Source organism: Saimiri boliviensis, chromosome 9, assembly GCF_048565385.1.
Source record: "Saimiri boliviensis isolate mSaiBol1 chromosome 9, mSaiBol1.pri, whole genome shotgun sequence".
Classification (NCBI taxonomy): domain Eukaryota; kingdom Metazoa; phylum Chordata; class Mammalia; order Primates; family Cebidae; genus Saimiri; species Saimiri boliviensis.
Window position 1 is genome coordinate 126,345,870 of NC_133457.1, and position 16,705 is coordinate 126,362,574.

Sequence of the window (16,705 nt, forward strand, 5' to 3'; positions counted from 1 at the left end):
GGATTGTAGGTCCAGCGGGGCTCCTGGAGGCACCCTGCCACCTGCCTCTGTCTGATGAGGTCTGTGCACCCTGGGCAGGGCCTGAGTTCGTGCTTCCCGGGACACTGAACTGCTTGGCGGCCGTGACGGCAGCCAGGGGGTGTCTGGGTGGTCAGACTCTCACAGCCTCTGTCCGTCTTCTCCCACGGATCACATCCCTCAGGCAGGACAGTGCAGTGGTCACCACTGGAGCTGAGAGCCACACAGCCAGTTACAGGGCCTTCAGCCTCAGGCCTCCTGTTCTCCGTGGCGGGTGACACTCCCCTCTCACAGGATGAGTCCGTGGAAGAAACTGGGCCTGCAGCCCTTGGTGTCAGGCCACGGCTCCATCAACGCTGGTTGTGACCTGCTGTCTTTGCCTGCAAGTGCCCAGGCAGTCACCGGAGGCAACACTGGCCATGCAGGAAGTGACCACTCAGAGCCTGGGGGCCTTCTCCCGTGGCCCGGTGCCGCCGATGCAGGACCCTGGGGAGCCTTCGTAACAAAGTACCAGGAACGGGGGGGTCTTAAGTAACTGAAATGTATTCTCTGGGCTGAGTTGGAGGTGAGGGCCCTCGGGGAGGCTCCCCCGACTCCTTCAGCCTCCGGTGGAGGCCGGCAGTCCTTCCTCATCTTCCTCCTCAACTCAGTCACCTCCTGGCCTCTTCCTCTGTCGGTGTCTGTTCTCATAAGGACACCCATCATTGGATTTAGGGCGCACCCTAATCCAGGGTAACCTCATCATAACGTAATCATATCTGCAAAGAACCTGTTGCTAAATAAAATCACACAGGTGCCGGGTGGACATGAGTTTTCGGGTACACTCCAGCTCACTGCAGAGATCACTGGGGAGGTCTTACAGTGATGCCTGTGGAGAGATTTTGGAGGGGGACTCCTGGGGCTGAGTGGATTCTGCTCACAAATGTGATGGAAGGAGTGGCTCCCCCACTGAGGCTTGAGGACGCGCCACCATGCCAGCCTAGCCCCACTGGCAGGGAAGAGGCTGGCAAGACCCCACAGCCACTGCCCAGACCCACTCAGCCTTTTGCCCTGAACTCCAGAAGGCTCCATGCTGGTCCTGACACGGAAGGAGACTGAGGCTGCGCAGGGCAGCACAGGTCTAGCTAGCCGGGAACAGGGCACCCCAGAGTGACTCGAATGCAAGGACGGTAGCACCAGTGGGGGAGGCTGAGGACCCCAGACCAGCTCTGGGGGGAAAGCCATGCGCTTGGCCAGGCCTGAGGACCTGGGAGGGTGTCACAGGAAGCCAGGAGTCGAGCTGCCTGTAAGCTTGGAGGGCCCATCTGCTTCCCGGCCTGCCCAGGCTCACCCCCCAGCCTAGCTCGACCAGGCGAAGGGAGGTGACCCAGCACTGTCAGAGGCCAACTGTTTCTCCCTCACAGGGAGCAGGCAGCTCCTCATGAAACAGATCAGAGGGTTTGCTGACTTCTCTGGGAAGCCCATCAGTCTTGAGACCACACCTGCCATTTCCAAGCCTGCGCCCTCAATGACATCAAGACAAGTCCATCCCTTGTGGGATGCCTCCTTCAGACGGGAACCCTCTTGCTCAGGGAACCTGTTGCTCATCCAAGAGCCTCCTCCCAGCAGCCGGCAGCACCCGTTCCCCCCGACCCCCCTGCAGCACTCCCTCCCGGCAGCACCCCCTCCCCCTGGCAGCAACCCCTCCCCAGACAGCAACCTCTCCGGGCAGCACCCCTCCCAGCAGCACCCCCAGGTGGTAAGGGATCATCTAATCCTTTCTAGCATTAAAAAGCTTTGGGTTTTTATTTATTTCGAAGTCATATAGGCGCATGGTTAAAAATCCTCTCTGCACTCAAAGGATATACGGTGGGAAGCAGAAACCACCCCCCAAACCCCTCAGAGAGGGGCCCTCCAGATGCCTGCCTGTGTGTCCAGGGTGTCTCTGTCTCTGCCACCTGCCCGTGCACCTCACTTGCCGGGGACCCACAGTGCTGCTGAGTATCAGCACCCACCATCCACCGGCCTTGGCCCACTCCAGGGAGGGTGTGGGCTCCAGCCTCATGCACTGAGTGTCCTGGCCCCAACACACACCCACACATGTGCAAAGACACCTGGCAGGAGGCCTCTTGCCCATGGAATCCCTGGGCGCTTACATTGGACATTTTGCTGATGTGGTCAGAGGGCCCCCAAACCTCCAGCCAAGAGGAGGTTTCTGAGCTGGGTGCAGGGTCCAGATGCTGTGGGCGCTGAATTCAGATGATCCTCAGCTGAACCAAACCCCTCCTGAGTGCTGGGCAGAGCCCACCCTGCCGCTGGCCTCCGGGGGCTCTCGACCAAGACACCCCTCTGCCCCGATGGGCGTCAGCCACTCACGCAGCCACCATCTCCACACACGCGGTCTCGGGCCCTCATGCCCTCATCTCTTTCCGCAGCTCAGCCCCGGGGCTCATCCGCAGTCGGCAGGCCTCCTTCCAGAGGCGTCCCCCGATGTGCTGCTCTCTTTGGTGGGGCTGCTTTGTCCTGATGAGACCGGCTGGTGCTGTCTTGGCTGCTCCTGCCTCCCTGGCCCCAGGAGTGCGCCAACAGGCCTCCCGTGACGCACGGCACTCGGCGGCTTCAAACCTCCCCGTAAGTTCCTCACTGGACCAGTCACCCCGCAAGTGTGAACTGAGCACACGCCTACTACGTGTGTGGGGTGCGGGGGCACCAGGCGGGCCCTGCCCACCAGAGCTCCTGGCGCTGGGATCTTCCGTAGCCCTGCAAAGGTCCATCCAGCTCCACCGAGCACCTGCTGTTCTCCACGCCCGGGGAGGAGCGGGCTGGGCGCTGCTGCTCCTGCACCCAGATGGGAGAGGGAGGGAGGCGAGTCACTGTGGATCCGAGCTGTGACGGGGGCAGGACAGAGCGGAGCCCGGAGGCTCAGGACAGGCAGGCACTCGGCAACCGAGGACGCAGGGAGGCGGGCAGGGTGCCCGGGTGGGCGGGCAGCAGGAGGCGGGACGTGGCAGCACCTGCCTGCCTAGCAGAGGGTCGGCTCCCTGAACGGGGCCCCGTGTCCACCGCCGAGTGCAGGTGCTGGGGAGACGGCACGCGACGGAAGCTCGGCGTCGCATCTGGAGAACCGACGGGTGTGGAAGCGGCTCTTGGTTCCTGGAGCAGCTAAGCCTCGGAGACGTTGATGGGAGTGCCCAGGCCACATAGCTCCTCCGGCAGCGCCCCGAACTTTAACCTGCTCCTGAGCCCTGGCACCTGCCCGGTCCTCGGCCCTGCACCGTCGGTGTGGCGTGCAGTGCCCGGCAGCCCAGCCTGAACGGGAAAGCCGCCAGCCCGGCCCTGCTGTCCCCAGGCCTCCGCTCCCTCCCTGCTTTTCCAGGAGTTGAAACGGTGCTGTCCGAACTCCACCAAGAGCCTTTTCTCCCACCTCAGAGAACTGTCATCTGCCTGTGAGGACCAGTGCCCGGCGGCCTGGGGCCAGTGTCTTCAGAGTGTTGGCGCCGAGGCGGAGGCTCAGGGAGCAGATGGGAGCACGTCGCAGAGGCCACGACGGCAGGGACTGCAGGGCCGGGCCGCGCTGTTCCTGTGGCACCTCCTGCCTTGGGGCCGCGCTCAGCAGTGAGATGATGCAGGCTCTGCTCTGGTGAGGGGGGGCCTCACCTGGGGCCAGGCGGGGTCCCAGCAGGGCGGGACGAAAACTGGGGCCCTGGTTCAAACAGCTGGAGAAGGCTCCTTCCTTCCTCCCAGCGTCCCTCTCTGCACCTGCGATGTTTTTATTTGCTTTTTAACGTCATGTGCTCTTGGGCAGGAGGAGGGGAGACTCTCGCAGGCAGCTGAGCTCGTCCCTGTGGCTCTGTGCATGGACCATGCCCCTGTCCCCTCTGTGCCCACACCCAGGTCCCTGCTGAGATGAGGGTTGGCAGGAGTCACTGGGTGGCCAAGGGCCATTCCTGGGAGGGGGGAAGGAGGGCTGTGCCAAGCCAGGCTCCCAGACCCCAAGTGCAGGCGCATGCCACCATCTCATCAGATGGCGCTCACAAAACACAAATTCAAAGACAAAATGTTCATATCAAGATGGCGACTTCAGCAGCCTCTGGGTGTGGGGCCCTTGCTGTGGGATGGCTGGGGTCATATCCTGTGAGGCCAGCCCTGGGTCTGCAAAACACCAGAGCAGTCACAGATGCCACCAGGACTCTGGGGCTCTACCAGAGAGGTCTTCAAAGAGGGGGCCATGGGGATGACTCTGGCTAGAAAGCAGGGAGGGGAGTGTGCCAGGAGGAGGACCAGAGAGGAGCCAACATGAGCAGGCGACACAGATATGCACCTGCAGGCTCACACTTCACAGCCAGAGCTACAGGTGGCCCAGAAAGGAACGGCCCACAATGGCTGGATGTGCCTGGGCCAGGTGCCTGGGCAGGGCAGGAAGGAGAGGGGGCAGGGCTAGCTCCCGAGAGCAGGCCTGGGGTGGGGCGGTGCCGCAGGGAAGTGCGCCAGGTGCTGAGTTCTGCGCTAGTGAAAGATGCTGCTGTTTTCATCTGCTCTTGCAAACGGCAACCTCTCCCCAGGGGAGCGCCTGTCCCAGCACGGGGAGGGCCACGGGGACACCCCTACCCTTCCACGTGGCTCAACAGGTGTCTCGGGTGACCCACCCTGCTGGCTGCGTGGCAGGCAGTCCCTTCAGCCAAGTGACCACACTCCGGATATTTTCAGAGCGTCCCTCCTCAGTCCCTGTGGCTCGGGGGTGGGTGCCTCACCCGGGCCTGACTGGAGCCTGGGAGCACCTGTCCAGGAGAGGGGCTGGAATTCTGGGCATGGGTTGCTTTCACCCTGGTAGTGCTGAGCTGTGAGCACAGTAGCTGCTAGCGGCCGCCCTTGCCTGGAAATGATGCTGGCCCGGAGAGGGAGAAGCAAGAGAATGAAGACACATCAATACCTGGATCCAGCCGAGCCTGAAGCAGTCCACTTCTGTGCTTTTGGTTGGGTAAACCAAAAATCAAATCAATACATTTCATTTTTAGCTCTTTCTGTCACCTGCAGCAGAGGGTCCCGACCACAGTGACAAGCATAGCATGTGCACCTTGGGCCTGGCCCACAGTCCCACAGGGGAGGAGGGTGTCTGGACAGCCCCTGCCTGAAACCCAGCCCTGCTCAGATCACTCCCTCGTTCCCAGCACCTCCCGTACCTGCAGTTCCCACGGCACCAGCCACACACACGTCCCCGAGGCCCACGCTGTTCCCTCTGCCTCACGCCTCCTGCTTCACCTCCTCTCTGAAGCCTCCTGTGGCTCCTCGAAATCTCGTGCCCACCCTGGGGACACCTGGGACCACTGGTCCTCCCTCGTCTGCAGGGACAGCTCCGGCGCCCCCAGTGTCACCGCTGTGCTGTCACTTCCTTTGTGTCCAGCAGGGGGAGCTCTGAACCCGGAGTCAGACCCTCCGCGCTTCCCCCCACCCCCCACCCCAGGGACCTGCCTTGCTTTCCCCAGCTGGGAGGCAGCACCAGAAAGGGGAAAGTGAGCGCCGGCGGCTCACCCACCCGCGGGCGTTCTGTGGCTTGTGCGCGGCTGTGTCCTGTAGGCGCCGCTGTTGAGGCCCCGACATCGAGGAACCACACTTTCCGTTTTATTTCATTAGATTCAAATGGACACACACAGCAGATCCCAGGCAGTGATGCTCAGGCTGGTCCTCCGCACTCCCAGAAAGCTCCGATTAACACACACGTCCACCCCGCCGCCCGCACCCCGCCCCAGCAGAGAAACGGAAGTACCCTGGGGTGGAGTTGGTGACCTCCTGCTCCCTCTGCCGCGTGGGGCTGGGCAGTGCAGTGTCCAGTTTGCCTCTTGCAGCCTCTTGCTTCCACTTCTCTCTCCAGAGTCCTCCTGGTAGCCCCAGGGCGCCCTGATCTAGCCTTTCCTGAAGCGGACTCAGCCACCTCCTGGATTCCCAGGCTGGAATCTGGGGCTAAAGTCGGGGCATCTCATGTTTCCAAACAATGCCAGAAGCTCACAGACAGCAGGGCTGGCCGGTGGACATTTGGGAACAGAGGCCACTGCTCCCGTCCTCCCACCCTCCCCATCGGAACAGGCCTTCCGTCCATCCCTGGCTTTACATAGCCTCTCAGCTCAGCTTCGCAGGCCATGGGGGCTTGGGGAGGTGCAGGAAGGAGCCAGGTCAGCTGTACTGCGTCAGCTTCTCCCACCCCTGCCCCCCACCGGGCTGGGCCAGGCAGGCCTGGAAAATAAGTCAGACGAATGCACCCGAGTCGGGCTGCAGCCACGGGAGGTGTGGTCCAGACAGCTGCAGCTGCACTGAGAAACACTGACCATCCAGACCCGCTGTGGGGGCCACACCTTCCATCACATCTGTGAGCAGAACCCAGTCAGGCCCAGGAGTTCCCCCCTCCCGCCCCAGAATCTCTCCCAGGCATCACTGTGCGGCCTCCCCAGTGAACTCTGCAGTGAGCTGAAGACTGTACCCTCAAAATTCATGTCCACCCGGCACCTGTGAGTGTGATTTTACTTAGAAAGTCACACTCTGTCTGGAGCGTGGCTGGATGGCGAAGTCAACATCCAGCCCAGCCCAGTCCAGCAGGCGGGGAGGAGCCCCACGGAAGACTCAGGGCGGGGCGGTAAGCCACGAAGCCCGAGAGGCAGGGCTCGATCGACCGAGAAGGAGGTTTCGCCGAGACTAAGGACATGCCTGGAAGAGAAACGTGGAGTCACACAAATGGTCTGCGGCCCGTGCTTTCTCCAAAGAGGCTTGTGAGGGCTGCACCACTCAAAGCGAGGGAAGCGGGAGGGAGGGCGAGAGGGTGTTAGGACTTCGGATCGGTCACCCAGGGCGACCTCATCAGCATGTAATCATATCTGCAAAGAACCTGTTCCTGAAAAAAGTCACACAGGTGCCGGGTGGACGTGAGTTTTCGGGTACACCCTTCAGCTCACTGCAGAGACCACTGGGGAGGTCTCACAGTGATGCCTGTGGAGAGATTTTGGAGGGGGCTCCTACCTCAGGCTTCTGAGTAGCTGGGATTACAGGTGCGCACAACCCTGCCCAGCTAATTTTTGTATTTTCTTAGTAGAGACCGGGTGTTGCCATGTTGGCGGGCTAGTCTTGAACTCCCAGCCTCAAGTGACCCACCTACCTCAGCCTTCCGAAGTGCTGGGCTAACAGGTGTGAGTTGCCCCGCCCAGCCCCTCCAGGCAGTCTGAAAACAGGAAACTAGCCAGCCTGCCCGTCTCACCTGCAGCTGCTTCGTGCCCTGGCCTCTCCTGGGGGCCTCTGATGCACTTCTCTGGAGCCCTGTGTTCACCTGGAGTCCTTGCTCTGTGGCCACAGGGAGGGTTGCTCCAGTGCCAGCAGGCTCTGGTCCCCCAAGCTTGGGAGGAGGGACGGGCTCAGCGGCTTTTGGCGAGGGCACTCAGGGTTCTCTCAGCGGGAGTGGGCTGGGCGTGGAAGGGTGGCCGGTACAGGGGTTGCCCGCCACCTCGCCCAATGGACACCCGCTGAGCTTCCTGGAAACCCAGGCCTGAGCCCCGGTCAGGGATTGCAGCTTCTCCTCCCTCCCACCTCTCTCCTCCTCCTCCTCAGCTCCTGGGGGCTCTGGGTCCAGCGGCCTGGAGGCAGGCAGGACCTGGCTCATGTGACTGAAACCACAAGACCAACCTTCCATTGCAGCCGCTGACCCAGAATCCCAGGACTGCCAGGACTGGAGGCCCAGAGGCAGTGGTGTGGGGCCCAAGGAGGGGGCAGGCCGGACCCACCCCCCAAGCAGATCTCTAAGCAGGACGTGGGCAAGGAAGGGTGTGGAAGGGAAGCTGGGGTCCCTGCAGTGCCACGCCAGGCCCCAGGGCCCCTCTGTCCCAGGCCCTCGTCGGGCAGATCTGGGTAGCATGGACCGTCACAGCAGGCCAGGATGGTGAAGGAACAAATTTCACCCTGAAATATGTATGACCAAAAAAGCCAAGCTCTAAAATGTTTAAAGAGGTTTATTCTGAGCCTAAAGCAGGGACCACGGCCCGAGGCACAGTCTCACTGTGTCCCGAGCACATGTGTCCCTGGCGGCTGGGTGACAGCTTGGTTTTATGGAGACATAGACCTCAATTAGTGCACGTGAGCTGTGCATTGCTCAGGTTCAGGAAGGGGGTGGAGGCTGACAGGTCCTGGGTGGGGTGCCTGTGGGTCCTGGGTGGGGGGCTGTAGGGTCCTAGGTAGGAGAGCTTACGAGTCCTAGGTGGGGGGCTTATGAGTCCTGGGTGAGGGCCTTACAGGTCCTGGTTGGGGTCCTAGGTGGATTGTGGATTCAAAGATCTTCTGATTGGCAGTTGGTTGAAAGAGTTAGGCTGTTATCTAAAGATGAGTGGGAAGGGGCATCTGGTTAAGCTAAGGGGTTGTGGGGACCAGGTCCTACTGTGGAGATGAAGTCCATGGGCAGCTGCCATAGACAGTACGTGGCCAGGTTTCCTGTGTAGACCTTTGAGAGGTCTGGACTCTCAGCTAACTCTTCAGGATTGGGAGGGCCCGGGAGGGGAAAGGGCTAGTTATGTTATAGCAAAGATTCCTCACAGACAGAAGCTTTCCCCACAAAGGACGGCGTTGCAGGGTCTTTTCAGAATACGGCAAACAAATGTATTCGGGGGTAGAATAATTTTCTTCCTTATTTGCCACGTGATGTTATTATGCCAGAGTCAGGCTGGCATGCGGGATCTTACAGTCTGGTTTTGGTTTTGGGTTTTGTTTTTGAGACAGGGTCTCCCTCTCCATCCCAGCTGGAGTTCAGCAGCTGGAATCACAGCTCAGTGCAGCCTGGGCCTGCTGGGTGCATGCCACCACGCCTGGCTAATTTTTTTTTTTTTTTTTTTTGAGAGATAAACTCTCATTATGTTGCCCAGGCTGGTCTTGAACTCCTGAGCTCAGGAGATCCTCTGGCCTCAGCCTCCCAAAGTGCTGGGTTCTAGGCGTGAGCCACTGTGCCTGGCCCATTTTGTCAGGCTTAAGAGCCCGATTTTAATGCCAATCCTGGTCATTTGTGCCTGAACTCCAAAGGAGGAGTGTCTTACGAGGCCTGCCTGGCCCCCACCTTCCTGTCATGGCCTGGACTAGTCTTTCAGGTTTCTTTGAGGACCCTTGGCCAAGAGGAAGGTCCATTCCATCACTTGGGGGCTTGGAGTTTTATTTTTGGCTTGCATATGGTGCCCTGGCACATGCTCTCTGCTTTCAATCAGCAGCCACTGAAGGGGAGCAGATGCTGGAAGGGGCTCTGCTATGATTTTAGGGCCAGTCCCAACAAGGAGACGCAGAGTCGCCTTCCACCGCTTCCCTGAAATCTCAGGAAAGGCGCCGGCAGCAACACAGCCTCACCTGGACAGACCCATCCCCGAGACGATGTCTCCTCTAGAGACAGTCCTGGATGGATCTGCCCCCGTCCCCGAGACGACGTCTCCTCTAGAGATGGTCCTGGACAGACCCGTCCCCATCCTGGAGACGATGTCTCCTCTAAAGCTCCTCTCAACAGACCCAAACCAGAAACAACATCCACCTCCAGAGTTGGTTCACGTTGCCAAGGGAATCATTTACAAGTCAATTCCTATCTCTGGAGTCCCTCTGTTCTCCCTGATGATCATTCATGCCCCATCACAAGAGCCGCTCTGGCTCCCCCTCCCCGTCCCTGATGAAGAAGGCACAGAAGCCCCGCCTCCCGTCAGGTTCTGTGGCCCCGGCCCCACCCCGTGGCGGGGGAAGTGAACCCTCTCCCGCAGTGGCCGCCGCTGCTCCCTGGACGGGCTTCCTGGGCCTGCGTCTCGCTCTTGGCCAACTCATCATGCCCCTACCTGAGCCTCTGACATAAGCTCTGTGCCCATCTCAAAGGCTGACTGAGGGGACCCAGTGAGGGAATGTGGCCATGGCTTTAGCACAGGAGTAGGCACACTGTCCCGGTGGGGCCCTCCCATGGAATCCCAAAGCCAGCCGGCATGTCTGCAGGGAACCTCTCTTCCCTCCCAGCCCCACGCGTCTCTGGTAACCGTGATTGGTTTGCTGCTGACGCTCCCTCACGGCAAGTCCATCTGCTGAGACGCTGGGTTGCAGCAGAGAAAGGGTTAATCACAGGGTCCCTGAAGGAGCCCAGCGAACCTCAAACCATTCTCCAGAGGAATGTGGGGCGAGGGTTTGTTACTGTTGTTTGGTGTTTGCTTGTTTTGAGGCAGGGTTCCAGGCTGGAGTTCAAGGGCACCATAGTAGGGAAACGGGAACAATTCTCCTGTCCTCCTTGCAGGGCATGCGGCGGGGGACTGGCCGGCTTCTTCGGTGCCCCCCAGCCATGCTTCCAGGAGGATGGTTTCCACCGTGGCTAACCCTCTCCTGCCCGCCTGCGCTCCCGTGGACTGTTTCCACCGTGGCTAACCCTCTCCTGCCCGCCTGCGCTCCCGTGGACTGTTTTCACTGTGGCTAACCCTCTCCTGCCCGCCTGCGCTCCCGTGGACTGTTTCCACTGTGGCTAACCCTCTCCTGCCCGCCTGCGCTCCTGTGGACTGTTTCTGTCGTGGCTAACCCTCTCCTGCCCGCCTGCGCTCCCGTGGATGGTTTCCACCGTGGCTAACCCTCTCCTGCCCGCCTGTGCTCCCGTGGACGGTTTCCACGTGGCTAACCCTCTCCTGCCCGCCTGCGCTCCCGTGGATGGTTTCCACGTGGCTAACCCTCTCCTGCCCGCCTGCGCTCCCGTGGATGGTTTCCATCATGGCTAACCCTCTCCTGCCCGCCTGCAGTCCCTGCAGTAACCAGCGGCCCCACAGTTTGTGACTCCTCTTGATTCCTCACACTCTGTGACCTTGCACGCCCCCATCCTGGAGGGAGCAGCAGCGGAGAGTGGCTGAAGGATGACAGGGGGCTTTTAGGGCCAGCTGGGTGGATGAGCTGGGTCTGTCGGGCTTGAGGGTTCAGTAGGGCTGAGTAGGGGGTTGGGGGTGGCGAGGCCTGGGCCCATCCAGCTGTCCTCTCTGTCCCGCCCGGGTGTCCCTGGGGTTCCTGTTCCGCCCCTGGGCTTCTCTGGGGTCAAGTCCCCCTCCCTGCTCCCTCACTGGGAGTTGGGCAGCATGGCACAGCTGTGGAGCTTGGACTGGCAGTCGGAGTCACAGCCAACGTCCAATCCCAGTGCCCACACTGACGCACCTCTCTTGGGGACATCAGAGCCTCTCTCCTGGCTACTTGGGGAAGCTGGTACAGAGGGAACTGGAGAGAGATGGGAGAAGTGGAGGGAGATGGCGGGAAGAAGGGGGAGGTGGGGAAGTGGAGAGAGATGGGGGAAGTGGAGGGAGATGGCGGGAAGAAGGGGGAGGTGGGGAACTGGAGAGAGATGGGAGAAGTGGAGGGAGATGGCGGGAAGAAGGGGGAGGTGGGGAAGTGGAGAGAGATGGGGGAAGTGGGGGGAGGTGGGGGAGGGAGGGGAAGGGGCAGGGGAGGGGAGAACAACTCGGGCCCTTTTGTCTCTAATCTTCATGGCCTGAGGAAAAGAGCTGCTCCCAGACCTGTGGAGGCCCCGTGGGACAGAGGGATGTTTCAGAGAACACCCAGGTAACCTGCCTCCCGCCCCAGCCCCGAATGACACAGCACTAGGCCCTGTGCATCCAGAGTCACGCTGCAGGGTGGGGGCTCACAGCCCTGCCTGGGCGGCACAGTCCCCCCGAAGGTGGGGGCTCACGGCCCTGCCTGGGCGGCACAGTCCCCCCGAAGGTGGGGACTCACGGCCCTGCCTGGGTGGCACAGTCTCCCCGTTCTTACTTGAACCTTCTCTGCTTCCAGACGCTGCCCTGGGCGCCTGACCCCAGAGCCATCATCTTGGCTCCCCAGCCCCTCCCCCACAGTCCCGGGACAGGCACCAGCCTGGGGAGGGGTCTCCATGCTCAGTTCCCTCCCCTCTGGCTCAGAGAGACACTGCCTGCCCACGTGTGGTGAGCGGGATCTGAGACCCTGCCAGGGGCCCCATGACACGCCCCGATGCACAGAGCATGTGACCCCAGAGGCCACCCTGGGCTTTTCCAGAAAGCGGCCAGCCCCAGGATATTCCCCGCCCAGGGTGTCTGGTGGCAAGACTGTGCCTATCCCTGCTGTCCCTGGGTGGGCGCGGGGGTCAGGAGCTGCAGAAGGGCAGCCCCGCATACTCTGGGACTGGCGGTTGGCCCCATTACTGCTGCAGACCTGGCCAGGGCCGCCACCCCCTCCATGGGGCCTGAAGACAGTGCCAGGTGCCTGCACCGTGGGCTGGAGCCCAGCCCCGAGGAGCACCGTGAGCCCCGCACTCTGTGCTGCGCTGTCCTGGGCCTGGACACCTGCGGAGCCTGGGACCACGTGGACGGGCAGATCCTGGGCCAGCTGCGGCCCCTGACAGAGGGGGAGGAGGAGGAGGGCGCTGGGGCCACCTCGCCCAGGGGGCCTGCCTTCCCCGGCATGGGCTCTGAGGAGCTGCGTCTGGCCTCCTTCTACGGCTGGCCGCCGACCGCTGGGGTGCCGCCCGAGCTGCTGGCCGCCGCCGGCTTCTTCCACACAGGTCAGTCCTGGGGTACGGGGCCTTCCTGCCGAGGGCCTGGACAAGATTCTGGACCCTTCCAGCCCAGGGCTCTGCCTCCTCCATAGCACCCACACCCCAATGGGAAGGGTCCGGCCTGATGACCGAACGGTCTTGTAAACCCCTTCAGGGGCCACGTCCTGGTGCCTGACACTTTCCCCTGGAGTCTCTGCTGGCCGAGCTGTCAGACTGTGGGACAGGAGGAGAGGCTGCCTCTGGCCGCAGTCTGGGGGTCTCAGCTGTGGAGGCCGCTACCTGGGCGTGCAAGTCCCCCTTTGTGATAGAAGTGGGTGCGGCTGACACTGCCTGGGGCCCTCACCTTCCCCCCCACTGCTGGTCTGCACGGGGTGAGATGTTGAAGGAACAGATCGGGGTGACCGAGGCAGGCAGTGGTCAGCTTCGCGGTCCCGGCCGTTCAGTCTGTGGGGAACTTCCCCAGGCCCCCGCCCACAGCCACTGTCCCCGACTGAGCCAAGCCCCGGACGCCCTATCTTAGCCTTGGCCTGGGCCTGCTCCTCGGCCCTGCAGCTGGGATCACGTGGTCAGACCTGAGTTCAGATCCCAGCTCTGCCCCTTCCTGGCCGAGGGACAGGGCAGCAGGGCTTTAAAGTCCTGGCACAGCATTGGTCATCGCCAGCAGCGGGCTCTGGGGGGCACCGTCCTGGGAAGGCCAGACCAATGTGAGACAGCTGGGGTGGGGACCTTGTCTGGGACAGTCAGGAGCCTGAGCGTGAAGGGGCTGGCCCAGCTCACTCACCCCCCTGGAGGTCCGGGGCTCAGCAGGCGAAGGCTGGGCCTCTTCGGGGCTCCTAGAGGCCCAGTGCTTGCTGCAGCCCAGATCTGTGATGGCAGTGCCAGGTGACGTACCCCACGTCTGCCATGAGGGGATGGAGCCACCAGAAGGTAGAGCAGTGAGGGGTCCTCTGCCCCCAAAGGAAGGCATGAGTTCCTAAAACCAAGCCTGGTGCCAGACTGGCCTTCTAGGGTAGCCGCCCCTCTTCTGCTCACTGGGGATCCATTCTGGGAAGCAGAGACCTGGGGAGGGGCCCTTCTGACTCCTGGAGCCCCAGGGCAGATATGCCAGGCTGGGGGGCCCCCACCGCTCACTCTGTGGACGATGCAAATGCCAGTTCAGTCCTTTCCTGAACCTTCTCACCCGTCCTGCCCGGCACCCAGACACCCTTGTCTCCTTCACCTTTGATGCAAATGACATGCATGTGACATCACCTGCCCAGCCCCCTGCCCACCCCCTCCTCCCTGTTACCACCTGGGAACTCCCCACCCCTCCAGCCCAAGCTCTCCCAGCCTTGGAAGGATGCAGCGGGGGCCCTGGGGCTGGGTGGGGCCGGGCTGGTGCCAGCATCTCTGCCACACCCCAGGCCAGCAGGACCAGGTGAGATGCTTCTTCTGCTACGGGGGCCTGCAGAGCTGGAAGCGCGGGGACGACCCCTGGACAGAGCATGCCAGATGGTTCCCCAGGTACCGGCTGCCCCTGGCGCCCTAGATCTGATCACGGGTCAGGGTGGGCCCCGAAGCGCTCTGTCAACCCAACCCCAGGCCTGCTTTGCCTCCCCGGCCCCACAGGGCACTGGGAAGGCCCCTCTGTGGATGGTGCTTCTGCCCGGCAGGTACCCACTTTTCCTGTGAGGGCCCCTTCTGGGAAGGGCTGCTGGGGCAGAAATTCCTTTCCCACGGAAATACCCTGAAGGCCCATGAGGCGCCTCCAGAGCAGCCTCCCAGCCCACGCCCACACCACGCCCACAGCCACCGCAGGGCATGCCCCAGGGGCTCCAAGGGCTGAAGGCCACAGCGAAGGCTCGGAGCCCCAACCTGCATCTGGGGGCATCTGCAGGTGTCAGTTCCTGCTCCGGTCTAAAGGGAGAGACTTTGTCCACAGTGTGCAGGAGGCTCACTCCCAGCTGCTGGGCTCCTGGGTAAGTGCCACCTGTCCTCGGGGCTCCGGGTGGCAATGGGGTCCGGCCCCTCCTGTTTCCCCAAGGCACCAACATTCTCTGGCTCCTTCCAGAACCCGTGGGAAGAACCAGAAAACTCAGGCCCCGTGACCCCCTCAGGTGAGAGCCGACACCACCCTGGCTGCCTCCTCGGGCGCCCGTAGCCTGTGCTCAGCCAAGGCTACTGGGCGTCCCCACCCTGCCGGGCAGCAAGGACAATGATGGGCATGTGACCGGGTGTGAGGTGCTGTCATGGGGGCTGTGCCCTGAGGACGGTGATGGGGCAGCAGGGGCCTCCTGACAATGCCAGGCCCGAACTCTGCTTCCCCCCAGCTCACCCCTTGGCACAGCCCACTGCCTCCTGCCACGCCACCCCCCGCCACACCATGCCACCCTTGCCATGCCACCCCCGCCATGCTACCCCCAACAGTGCCCAGCACACAGTGGCCGCAGCCACTGCCAGAGGGGCTGGATGTGCAGAGAGCCTTGGACAAAGGGCAGTTTCTCTGGCGGCCCCTCCAGGAAGCCTCTGGATTCTGCTCTGCTGTGGGAGGGGTGGGAAGTGGTGTGGGAGCAGGGGTGCTCTGAAGCCCCTCTGCTCCCGGCCAGAACTGGACCCCACAGGCTGTGGGTCTGTCTCTGAGCCAGCCCGGCTTTCCCCTTGGGAGCAAGGCCTCAAATCCATGCTAACTGTATACAGCCCCTGCCCCCGGAGACCCAGAGCTGCCCATGCCCGGAAGAGAAGTCCAGTCTGAAGGCGCCCAGGAGCCAGGTACAGGCCCAGGAGCCCCCAGGGTGGGGCTGGGCCTGGGGAGGGTCGATGGCGCCTGGGGTGCTGGCTGACGCCCACCTTCCACGGCCCAGAGAGGGTGGGGCTGTGGCAAGGGGACATTCGAAGGTCTTTCTCCCAGGAGGAGCCAGTCCAGCCCCGGCCCGGCGGGCGTGGTGGGTCCTAGAGCCCCCGGGGACCGGGGACATGGAGGAGCAGCTGCGGCGGCTGCAGGAGGAGAGGACGTGCAAGGTGTGCCTGGACCACGCTGTGGCCATCGTCTTCGTGCCCTGCGGCCACCTGGTCTGTGCCGAGTGCGCCCCCAGCCTGCAGCTGTGCCCCATCTGCCGGGCGCCCGTCCGAAGCCGCGTCCGCACCTTCCTGTCCTAGGCCGGGTGAGCACCTGGTGCCCACGCAGCCAGCCCTCCTGTGGAGCGGCCCCGCCCGCCCGGACCCGTGCGGACCCTTCCCGGGCGGCGGGACAGCTGGTCCTTCCCCCGCCCTGCCACACTGTCAGCGCCCATCACCCTTACCACCTCCCTTGACGCTGAGCTTCCGGCAGGTCCTTCTCAGCACCTTGTCCTGCCAGCCACGCGGAGCTGCCGGCCTGTATTCACTGACGCCTGGTGGCTCCCCTCGGCCTTGATTTCCCTCAGCGGTTAAGGGAAGCCAGCTTTGGAGGCATTTGGGGAACAGGGTGGGCCGGGTTGGGCTTCAACTCGGGGCCCAAGCCTGGAGGAAGCGCCTGCATGGGAAGGGGACGTGTGAACCCCAGTTCCTAGAGAAGTGGATGGGATGCCCCATGCCGCCTGTGACAGCCTCAGGGCTCTCCAAGGCCTCTGTAGTTAGCCCGGGATGTGTCTGAAGATCTTCTGGCGGGGGACAGGGGTTGGGCGGGGGACTCTGGGACCGGAGGCCCCGTCGGGAACCATGACTCGCCTGCCCCTCCTCTCGCTCTAGGTGCCACAGTGGTCACCCAGGTGGGCTGCAGGGTGGGCCTCTGACCCCTTCTGCCTGTCCTGCACTGTCTGGGCCTGCTGAGGACGGCAGAGCTGGGGCCCGTCCAGCACCAACCCACCCCGATTCCGTGACGGCAGCCCCGGGTGGAGAAAGGAGCCCTGCTGGGCATGGGGGCGGCTTTCCTGCCCCTGTTTGGATGCTTCTGAATATAAATAAAGTGGGTTTTCCCTGGACACACTCAGCAGCCTGTCCCACCACTAGCTGCCTCCCCGCACCCCCCACCCCTGACACAGATCACGGCCTCAGGCGGCTCCCCAAACTCCCTTCACTCCCTTGGACACCCCTTCTGGGCTCCTCACCTCCTGCCCCTGGCACTTACCCTCCATATGTTAATGACTGTTGGAATAAGCAGGCCTCAGGCCCCACCTGAGACTGTACCCCTAACTATTCCTCAAGCTCAGCATCTTCCAG

The 16,705-nt window shown here is 62.5% G+C and overlaps 1 protein-coding gene across 2 annotated transcripts; it reads left to right on the forward strand.

Annotated features, from left to right (window-relative positions):
• The first annotated feature begins 12,210 nt into the window (after window positions 1-12,210).
• Window positions 12,211-15,805, forward strand: BIRC7 (baculoviral IAP repeat containing 7). Of its 2 annotated transcripts, none has more exons than XM_074405386.1 (6): window positions 12,211-12,535; window positions 13,933-14,032; window positions 14,406-14,487; window positions 14,580-14,625; window positions 15,206-15,277; window positions 15,417-15,805. In XM_074405386.1, the coding sequence occupies exons 1-6, from the start codon at window positions 12,211-12,213 to the stop codon at window positions 15,662-15,664; spliced, it is 873 nt and encodes a 290-aa protein (XP_074261487.1). In that variant the 3' UTR covers window positions 15,665-15,805. The 2 variants fall into 2 exon arrangements, with proteins under 2 accessions (XP_074261487.1, XP_074261488.1); XM_074405387.1 differs by having other exon boundaries at window positions 15,462-15,805.
• Window positions 15,806-16,705: the final 900 nt, after the last annotated feature.